We start from the raw sequence: 11,787 nt of genomic DNA on the forward strand, positions 1-11,787 counted from the left end.
TATATTAATAACAATACTTATACTAATAATAATAATACTAATACTAATAATAATAATAATAATAATAATAATAATAATAATAATAATAATAATAATAATAATAATTAATAATGGTAATAATAATAATAAGAATATTAATGATGATGATGATGATGATGATGATGATGATGATGATGATGATGATGATGATGATGATGATGATGATGATGATTATGATGATGATAATAATAATGATAATAATAATAATAATAATAATAATAATAATAATAATAATAATAATAATAATAATAATAATAATAATAATAATAATAATAATAACAATAATAATAATTTTTTGTAGTATTTGTATCTCGCCTTTCCACAATAGGCACTTTGCATTCTTAAAATAAAGAAAGAAATGCAATGAAGAAAAATTTGAAAACCAAGCAATTACAATTACTTACATGGCAATTGACAGTATAGTTTACAGGCATGAAAGAAAAAAATTTCATTTATAACACAGAAACCATGAGACATAAAGAAAATTTTCAGATAAGATTTGAAAGCTGATAATAGGTCGTCAGCAAATGTTATATTCTGGGTAGAATGTCAAAACAATAAGAATTACAAAATTTATGTTTTATACAGAATTAAAAAACACACTTTTCTCAATAAAACTAACCTAATTTTCGTAAAATATCACAGCCCACAATTTAAATCAATTTTTCAGTTTCATGCCTAATGCCGAATTGAAACAATTTTGTCCAATTATGAGTGAAAAAAAATATCGAAAAAAAAGAGGAGAAGAGAAGAAATCAAAGACAAAGCTTACACTTACACTTTCAGGCGTTACAATACCATTGGCAGGCGTTACAATACCATTGGCAGGCGTTACAATACCATTGGCAGGCGTTACAATACCATTGTCATCATTCCAGACATGGGCAGGAAAATCCTCATCGTAAAGCCCATGAGAACAAGTATGATTCGACAAATCAGGCAGATCTTTGTCAAATTCAAATCCAGCCATGACATCGTCTATGCTTGTGACATCCATCCCAGAATCACACGATGGCAAATCAGAGACGTCCATAGAGTTTAGACTAAGAACGTCATCGGCATAATCCCGAAGACCACAGTCGTTCAATTCAGGGTCAAGTTCAAAATCATTCAAAACCGTTTCTAGCGGCTGTAACTTTATCTTTTCCGAATCATTTGCTATTTCATATTGTCCTAATAAACAATCATGATTACCATCATTTGTGAATACCTCCTCATATAAAAAATTATCTAAAAGCAAACCCTGAGTGGGAATTGTATGGTGAGAGAGCTTCGACGGCCAAGAATCATTTTGGCTTCCAGTTGAAACTTCCTCTGAGGAAATTTCAGACAAATCGTCTCCAGATGAATAGTATCCCGACGATGACGATCTGCTATGACTAAGTGATTCAGCACCATCAGCTTTTTCTTCTAAGAAACTGACATGCTTCCTATTGCAAGAGTAATTGTTTGATAGTTCCTCGCCTGAAAATTGTTGTCTCGAAGAGGAAGCGACATTTTCTGAATGGCTATCCAAAAGCGTCAATGTTTCTAAAGATTTCGAAATTTCTCGACAAGTGTTCAACTGCTGGGGGATTTCATTCCCCTGTGAAAAAGGTCGCGGTTCTGAGGGGCTGACTTCTTGTTTAGGGACTTGAACTTGAAAGGTATCCCCAGGCAATGGTCGTGAAGGACATGAAACACTTCGATAAATCGTGAAATCTTCAGATAAATCCTTCCCTCCTGGTGGTAAAGTTGAATTTCCATTTATGAATCCTCCCTTAGAATCTTCTCTAGCTTGTGAAAAAATCCCCGACGTTGAAGAATCATCCCTACTCGAATTCGCAATTCCCGAACTGTCTTCACTTAATGATGCACTCCTTATTAACCTAGGACTATCACCAGCTTTATGCGACTCAACTGAAGGATTTGGACATATGTAAACATTTCGCATGTTTATCAGCACATTGGCAGCGTCCATCACTTCTTTATCATCCCGAATTGACTCTTTCATTTTTGAAATATGTATATTTTTAAACAAGCACTGCGAAAATGGGTTTAATGTTAACTCCTTTTAAAGGACTAATCCATGATTTCAGTTCAACAGTCTTTACAAAATGTTCGGTCACTGTATTTCGCACATTTTGGATGTCTTTTTATTATGTAATATGACGTCGTAGATGTTAAAAGATCTCTCCAATATCAGTTAAAGCACAGGCTGCTTGACTCTGTGAACCCTAGAAGTTTGAAACAATATACGGTTCTTATACGGTTCTCTTGCTTTTTGAAATTCCGTTCTCCCAATGACGACACGAACTTGTGAGTGCGCGTTGGGAAAAAGTTCTAATTCCAAAAGGGAAGAGTGTAAAAAACATTTTTATTCTACCTCTCAATCGGTTCCAATTTCGTTATCTTTGAATAAACGAGGTGTTCAAAAACATTTAAATGATACTTCTTCTCTCGGACATTTAATTTCTTTGTGACATTAAAAGCTGGATAATCTGCCGTCACAAATTATCATTGTACACTTGATATCATTACGCGTTACTATTTATATTAATCCTTCAGAGCCATTCAGTTCATGGACCCATTTAGCGAACAATAGCAATTGCTTGCTACCCTTTGGATGGGATGACAGTCTATCACAAAGTACTTTCCGGCAGATCTAAAAGATCCAGCTACCCAATCAAAGCTGGGTGGACGAGGGGGGGGGGGGGGCAGAAAAAAAATCTGACTGCACCTGGGATCGTGCTCGAAACTTTTGATTGTGAAGCGAGTGCTCTACCAACTGAACTATCGGGAACCCCTACTATCTATAGGGGGAGGTAGAATAAAAATGCATTTGTTACCCAACATTTCTTCAAGCTGATAGAACAAAAGGTGAAATAGTTGCCATAAAGAGAAATTAGTTCAACCAGCTAACTGCCGTACTCTGGAAAGACATGTATTTAACAATTTGGCCAGAAAACTCGTCCTTCAAATATGGATCGATTTAAACGACCCTCATCTTGGAAACAACTCTCAAACCTGGGACGTTCCAGAGTACAACAAGTAACTGGTTAAATGATCCGACAACACGAAATGTTAGTTGTTTATAATTTAAGCAACTCTCTTCACTATCATGAACAAAACAAGTAAACTTAAAAAGTCTCATATAAATCCAAAATGTTGCATCTCAATCGTCACCAAATATTTGAGTGGATGGAGCATATCATATAAATGCTTCTTAAAGAGGACAAAATATGTAAAAATGAACGTGTCGGGCATGAACGACGTGTACATATATGCAGGTCTGACATCCGAATGCAATTATGGGCCTAGTTTAAAATTGTTAAATTGACAATATTGTAACCCAGCCCTTTATGGGGTGAGGCCGGTCACAAGTCCGGATAAATGGGTAGTGTATGCTCAGGAAGGGCACCTGCCATTAAAACTCAAGTCACAACTAATGAATGAATGAAACCAGAAATATCATACCGGATCGGCCCAGAACGGGATAAAAACGACCACCTCTGTCATTATTGGCCAGGAGGATAACAGTGGAAATTCAGTGCCTGCTGGTCACCAACAAAAAGGAGGAAAGGCGTAAAAGATGGTCGAGTAAACAGATGGGAGTGGAGATCAAGATTGGAAATTTGAACGTTGGAAGTATGACAGGCAGATTAAAGGAAATCGCTTATGCTATGGAAAGAAGAAAAATTAACATTCTTTGTGTACAAGAAACAAGGTGGAAAGGTGATCAGCAAGGGGGATTGGTGGAAGATTTAAAATATTTTATAAAGGAAATGAGGCCACAAGAAATGGAATGGGTATCATTCTGGATAAAGAACTTGCACAAAATGTAGTAGAGTCCGATTGACTTGTGTGGATCGAGATTGTAGTCATCATGGAGCAAATCAATGTCGTGAGTGCATACGCACCCCAGACAGGCTGTACGCAAAACAAAAAGGAAGCATTTAGGTAGAAGTTTGATGAACAAATGGAAATGTTCGACAAATCAGAAAGAGTTTTCGTCGGTGTTGACTTGAATGGAGGAGAAAGCAATATCGGAGAGGATAGATAGTTAGGGAAGGTTTAGTTATGGCAGCAGAAATGAAGAAGGCGAAGATATTGTAAGATTTGCAACAAGGATGGATCTGGCAATTCTATATACATATTTTAGAAAGAAAGATGAGTACAGAGTGACGTATTCAAGTGGTGTGAGAAAGGCACAAGTGGACTTGTTGTGCTGGAGGAGAAATTTGTAGGAAGTATCAGATTGTGGCAGTTTACCGGGAGAGAGAGAGAGAGAGAGAGAGAGAGAGAGAGGAAGGGGGGGGGGGAGGGAGAGAGAGAGGGAGGGAGAGCGGCAGCGTAACATAAGATTGTTATTGCGAAATTGACATTTGGAAAGAGGAAGATAAAACAGAAACAAAATGAGGGAAAAACACGACGGTGGAAACTAAAAGAGGAAGAGCAAAGAGAAATATTTACTATAGCGGGGAAAGAAAGACTAGAAATTGATTTCCGAAAGGAGTAGGAATAAAACTGCTGATACAATCCGTGAAGTGACCAAAGAAGTGCTAGGGGTTACCTCGGGAAGAGGAAAGGTTGGAAAAGAAACATGGTGGTGGAATGAAGAGGTTCAAGAAGCAATAAAGAAAAAGGAAGAACACGGAGACAAACAGGGATGATATAAAGCAAAAAGAACCGTTGCAAAAGAAAAGTCCAGACATTCAAAGATATGTATGAGCAAATAGAAAGTAAAGAAGGCCAGAAAAATATTTCCAGAATAGCAAATCAGAGGGACAAAAATAGGAGAGATATACAACATATTAAGATGATCAATGACGAGAATGGAAGAATATTGGGCAAAGATGGAGAGATTCGAGCAAGATGGATAACATACTACCTCATGAATGAAAAGAATGACAAGGAGAGGAGAAGTGCAGTTATACAACCTTAAGAGAAGATAGTAGATGAGATAAGCAAGAACGATGTGTGGGATGCAGTGCGCAAGATGAAAAGGGGGAAAGCAGTTGGATCAGTCGAGATACCGGAAGAAGTCTAGAAATCACTTGGAGATGAAGAGTTAAATTTCCTGGTCTGGTTATTCAACGACATCTGACAGAAAGAGAAAATGCCAGAAGAATGGACACAAAGTACGTTGATTCCCATATACAAAAATAAAGGAGATGTTCAAGAATGTGGCAACTATAGAGGCATCAAGTTAATGAGCCACACAATGAAGATATGGGAGAAAGTAATCGATAAGAGGATTAGATGCAGACATAAGTGAAGAACAGTTTGGATTTGTCGCTGGTAAAAGTACACCGGATGCTTTATTTGCTCTAAAAGTGACCGCAGAGAAGTATAGAGAAAAGCAAAGAGAATTACAGCGCGTGTTCATTGACATGGAGAAAGCAAATGATATAGAGTACCAAGAGAAGAAATGTGGTATTGTCTAAGAGCAAAGGGGGTAATAGAGAAATATATAAAAGCTATCCAAGATATGTACAAAGGAAACAAAACATTGGTAAGGACAGCTGTTGGTTCAACCGATCCATTGAATGTAAGAGTTGGATTACACCAGGGATCTGCTCTCAGCCCGCTGCTGTTTGCAATAGTAATGATAGTCCTAACAGACCCCATTCGGCGAGAGGCACCATGGAACATGATGTATGCGGATGATGTAGTACTTTTGAATGATACAAAAGCTGAGGCGGAAAAGGAAGTGGAGGTTTTGGAGACGAGTGTTGTAAAGGAGGGGATTAAGGGTAAGCAGATCGAAAACAGAGTATTTGTGTATCGGACAACAGAGAGCAGGACCACCAATAAAGATAGGAGAAGAGGATATGCCAGAGACAAACCAATTCAAATACTTAGGAACAACTGTTCAAGGAGATGGGGGCAATGAGATGGAGGTTAAGAAGAAGATACAGGCAGGCTGGAATAATTGAAGGGATGTAACTGGTGTTATGTGTGACAAACGAATTTCCGCAAAGCTGAAGGGAAAAGTATATACAACAGTTGTAAGACCAGCATTATTATATGTACTAGAGACAGCAGCTACAACAAAGAAACAAATTAAAGAAGTTGATGTGGGAGGAATGAGGATGTTGAGATGGTCACTTGGCTGGACAAGAAAAGATAATGTGAGAAATGAACTAATTCAAAGTTGATTGAAGTGAAGAATGTATCAATAAAGATGAGAGAAGATATATTGAAATGGTTCGGACATGTAAAGAGACGAGAGAGGGACTACGTAAGAAGGAAAGTATTGGACTTACAATTAACGGGAAAGAGAAAAAAGGGACGCCCAAAGACTAGATGGTTTGATAAGGTAAAGGACGATATGAAAGAACTGGACCTGGAGGAAGATGATGCTATGAACCGAGATCGATGGAGATGCGGCATTCATTATGGCAACCCTGCAAAATCCGGGATAAGCTGAAAGAAGAAGAAATTGACAATATTCTGTGTCATTCTTTAAAAAATTGCGTTTACAACAATGATAATAATAAAATTGGGTTATCAGACCTTCATAAAAGCATACGTCGGGCATGAACCATTTTGACGAGCCAATTGGATTGTCCCTGAAACGTTGCTCATTTCACATCCGCTATTTCCCAAGCTGTTCTATTCAATTGTAACCCTGCGTAACTCCACAAGAGAAGACTTATGAAGGCTTTTAAAAAAAAAAAAAAACCACAACTCGTAGCATTTCTGTTTTGTTGACTCGAGAGCTACCTGTTACGTCAGGACAATATTATTATTCATTCACACCAAAGGCCAGAGTCCTTTCTTTGGCATTAGTCTCGTCACGTCCTTCTAACAACTAAACAATCTGATATCTGTAAATATAAACAAAAAAGAGTATTAACTATTTGAATATGTAGTTGTAAATATACGTATACATAATACTTATTTACGTTGAAGACAACGTAATACAGTCGATCAAAAGTGATCATTTTATCATATTTTTTTTTCTTTTTGCTTCAGGCGTGTAAACATGTAGGTAAGACTCGACACTATAAGAACGTTAAAGTGAAAAAAAGGTACTAGTAAAATGACTCTTATAACCGATATGATAAATAGTAAAGGACGTGCCTTCTTGAAGTAAACAAGAAAAGGAAATATGTTAGAATACATTGGCATTGTGTATCTTTTATAATAAGAGTAATTTTTACTCCCTTTATTTTACTATACATTTCATTGACTCATTTAGAAACCTCTAGATCTTGCTATTATTTTTTTTTTAAACTGAACGCAAAATTATTATTCTACCTCTCTCTATAAATAGAAACGCGTAATGATATCAAATTTACAGTATTAATTCGTGTCGTTATACTACTAAGAGTTAAATTTCACTACAAATTAGATTCTTTAGAAAGATAAGTATAGAATTTACGTGTGCCTGAATATGTTTTTCAAAGACGACGAAATCGGATTCGATTGAGGGGGAGAATAAAAGATGTATTACACTCTGGCGTTTTGGAACGTGAACTTTATTCCCAACGCGCACTCGCAATCTCCTTATGCAGATCTCCTTATGTGCTTACGTTGTAATGGAAATCTTTAAAAAACGACGCAAAATATTGTCCATTACAACAATGTTATACTAGGCCCATAAGTAGGTTCGGATGTCAGACCTGCATATATATATATATATATATATATATATATATATATATATATATATATATATATATATATATATATATATATAATATATATATATATATATTATTCTTTTACTCTTGCTTTTTGGGATTCTAAACATTTTTACATTCGCCATTCGACGCCGAATATATATAATATATATATATATATATATATATATATATATATATATATATATATATATATATATATTATAATAATAATTTTATGATATATAAAATAAAATATAAAATAATATAAAATAAATATATAATATTTTATTTTTATTATATATATATTTATATATATGAGCACTCTCGTACCTGCAAGTACCCACCAACACTCATAAATATATATATAATATATATATATATATATATATATATATATATATATATATATATATATATAATATAAATATATATATATCGTCGAATAGCGAATGGAAACATGTTCCGAATCAAAAGAAGCAAGAGTGCAAGAATAGTTTATTAATCGTTAGCTGTAGAATGCGACCAATATTTAACTGCGCGTTGTTTTAAATGCCATTTCAATCTTAAATACAATAGTCGCTGGATTCTGGCTCGCTCCCGGTAGAAACCAAAATTATGCGAGCTAGAATGCGAGCGCGCTGAAAGTTGATACTCATTTGTTTTTGTTTTTAAGGATTTTATAGCGTTTGCCACACATACAAGTCATTTCAGCGCCAGTAAAAAGGTAGAAAATGTGGGAGTTTAAAAATTCTAGAATTACAATTGAAAGTACCCAAGAAAAATAAGACAAAGGGGATTTGGTTCAAATAGGGAGCATTTGTAGACGCCAACAGCATACTATCATTGTGCATAGTTTGAGATCACCTAAAAGTCTCATCCAGACACAAGCACAGGATCCACTGACAGGAAAACACTCAAATACTTACAATATGCATTCAAAACAACAAATATAAGACGACAGAGATATGGTTTACAAAGATAAAATATCATCTCCCAAAACAATAACTATACATTTGAAAGTTTCCCTCCCAGCCAGGGTGTCCGGCCAAAAACCCAAGTAATCCCATTCAAGGACAAAGACGCACGTTGGAAAACAGATATAGGGGGTTAGAAGACACAAGAAGTAACCTTCCTGCCCACTTTTGGCAGTCAAGAATAGGATTATGTTCAGAATCCCAAAAAGCAAGAGTGTAGAATAGTCTATTAATGTAACTGCGCGTTGTTTTTTTAAATGCCATTTCAATCTTAAATACAGTAGGCGCCGGATTCTGGGACGCTCCCGGTAGAAGCCAAAAAAGCGAGCTAGAATCCGAGCGTGCTGAAAGTTGATGCTCATGGGAGGTAGATTTTGTATAGATTCAAGATTCAAAGGTTTATTTTTAGGCAACTGCTAATATAACTCATACATGAATATAATATTCCAAATCAACAAATCAAGTAAGTAAAATCAATAATGAAGCAAAGCAAATAAAAACAACAGCAACAACAACAATAATACTAATGATAATAATGATAATAATAATAATAATAATAATAATAACAATAATGATAATAATAATAATAATAATAATAATAATAATAATAATAATAATAATAATAATGATGATAATAATAATAATAATAATAATAATAATAATAACAATAATAATAATAATAATAATAATAATAATAATAATAATAATAATAATAATAATAATAATAATAATAATAATAGGCGAATAATAATAATGTAAACTTATCTAAGGATTTAAGTAATAGATTAATTGTTTAATAGATTGAATTATAAATTAATAATACAGCTATAGCGTCCCGTATTGCGGAGTGTGCTGGACGTCGGTTGGCTAAAAATCCATCGAGGACTGAATTCCCGCAATTAAACTGTTGGGCTGCTTAGCCCAGCCTAGGGCACTTTCGCTATTTTACTTGGGCAAGATTTTTAACCACCAACTTGCCCACTTGGACAACATGGGTGATTCCTGTTGACATGAGACATCCGGTTTGATGGATTATCTCTATATTCCTTTGTGGAATTTCTAGACGACGGTATACTATGATGCCGTGACGGAAGGACGCAATTTTTTAAATATTGAAATATTGGGTTTAGTACAGTTTTTGTGAATGGTTACCGTTGGACGAGCAGAAGTCATTTGCTCGCTGTTTTGTGAATGGTGGGCTAACTGACACAGGCGGATGTAACAGTATTTGTGAGTGTGCTCAAAAACGCTTTACAGGAGACCAGTCCGAAGCCAACAACAACACTGACAAGACAGGACGCTTGGAAGGTGCTGCAGTGCTCGCTTGAATTCTAGCACGATCACGGAAGAAGCCAATAAGCGAGCTAGAATCCGATCGTGCCGACATCTGCTAATGCTCATTTCAGTGTTGCCAGGTATCTTTGCAAAAATCCCGCCAATTTCAAGCCAGAAATTCGACAAAATCCGCGAACTTTATCCTACTTCACCTGCAACATTTGCCAAAAATCCGCCAAAAATCTGCCATTTGATTTAAACACTGATAATCAACAATGGTGTATTGTTATGTTACTAAAGGCTACTCACCTATTTATAACTGTTTTCCCGGCTGTTTCTTTATAATGGCATGAAGATATGGAGCTTCGATATTGTTTGAGAGGGAGTTAGACTGTCGGAAATTGTTCTCACCATCCGTTAATCTGGATTAGGTTGTGTAAGATAGATCTTGGCCGACAGTACACTCACAATAGGTGCTCCTAAAAGTCACTATAGGGGAAAAAAGAAGAAATAATTAGACTTGATTGCTATGCTTTTACTTTTTTAAAGGGTATACAAATCATCAAAAACCCACCGAAAAACATCCGCTATACGCCAGGCCATTTTTTCCCCGTCACGCGATGATAAAATTCCGCCAATTTGGCGGAAAATCCGCCAACCTGGCAAAACTGCCCAAGAGCGATGATAATATAGACAAATTTCGGTCAGGCAGCTCCAGCGTATCGTATTGCAGAACGTGCTTCGCTGGGATTTGGCGTGCCGACATCTGGAGCCGTTTTCATGAACGAGGACTAGCGGTTAGTCTCTATCTCTGACTTGAAAAAAATCGGATTTCATGTGAGCTGACTAAGAATATTCGGGACTAAAATCAGGGCACCTTCGGACTATGTTTGGCCAAGTTTTAGTCATTCGGAAATAAATTACGTCGATTACGAATGGCATAGGCAAAAAGTGTCCTGTTGCCATTGGCACTGGCTTTAAAGAATATAAGATAAGTGCAGATCGTCGAAAGTACACATTTTTGTGAGTAAAAACTTTTTAAAAAACTGAATCTATCGGCTCGGAGTTGAGTGTGAACGAGAGACTCCGAAATCAAAGGGTTTGCGTCAAAGAACAACTAACAACAATGATTAGAAAGTATAGTAGAGACAAAAGTTATTCTGTTGGCGTTACAATTGACTGAAATAATGTGATTAATCAGAATACACGTTATCTTTTGTGTAATTATTTGTTTGTTTGTTTTGTTTTTGTTTGTTTTTTATTTTTTGTTTTTTTGGTTCAATTACTTTGAGTTCCAATCTCGGTGTTCTTTGTCTCAATGAAACTGCCATTGGCCTAAAAATAGAATTGACAGTTGACGACGTACATCATTGCAGACTATAACAGTCGACAGTCAATATCCCGTGTGTTGCTAATTTCCTCTTTGGAAATCTTTAGCGTTGTAAGTATGAAGGCATGTGTATCTTTCCTGCCTTCATGTAGTAGAGAGGTGATGTTACCCGCACAATATACCCGAATTAGTCACCGTCCTTACAACGCCCATTTTTAGGCAAGTGACTAGCCAGTTCGAGACTAGAAAGCATTCATAAAATCCGATTTTTTAAAGGCTCTTGCTTTGCTTGGGGCTAAGACAAGCTAGTCATTTACTAGACTAGTAAATTACTAAATGTAGTCCTCGTTCATGAAAACGGGCCCTGGTCTCATGGGAGTTAACGACTTATTATATAGACACATTTCAATCACCCAGCTCCAACGTGTCGTGTCGCAGAGAGAAAAAAAACGGCTTTTATGTAGACCAATATCCACTTAATGTGCTCAAAGCGCTTTAGAAGGGGTCCCTGACCAACAGCAACATGTAACATGTAGAACGAGACATAACGCCTGTT

At 36.0% G+C, this 11,787-nt stretch overlaps 1 protein-coding gene across 11 annotated transcripts in view; it reads right to left on the reverse strand.

The window, feature by feature from the left end:
• Positions 1-11,787, reverse strand: part of LOC144972358 (uncharacterized) — a 59,043-nt gene that overhangs the window by 24,452 nt on the left and 22,804 nt on the right. For 5 of the 11 annotated variants that reach the window (XM_078913475.1, XM_078913474.1, XM_078913477.1 and 2 more), the window contains exons 2-4: positions 10,211-10,390; positions 6,748-6,851; positions 818-2,255 (exon numbers count right to left, since the gene is read on the reverse strand). In XM_078913475.1, coding sequence (XP_078769601.1) covers positions 818-2,032 — 1,215 coding nt within the window. In that variant the 5' untranslated portion in view covers positions 2,033-2,255; positions 6,748-6,851; positions 10,211-10,390. Of the gene's footprint in view, positions 1-817; positions 2,362-6,747; positions 6,852-10,210; positions 10,391-11,787 lie in introns of all 11 variants that reach the window. The other 6 variants (XM_078913479.1, XM_078913478.1, XM_078913481.1 and 3 more) reach the window with 3 other exon arrangements.

This window comes from Berghia stephanieae, chromosome 5 (assembly GCF_034508935.2).
Source record: "Berghia stephanieae isolate SIO BIC M18660-M18661 chromosome 5, UCSD_Bste_1.3, whole genome shotgun sequence".
NCBI lineage: Eukaryota > Metazoa > Mollusca > Gastropoda > Nudibranchia > Aeolidiidae > Berghia > Berghia stephanieae.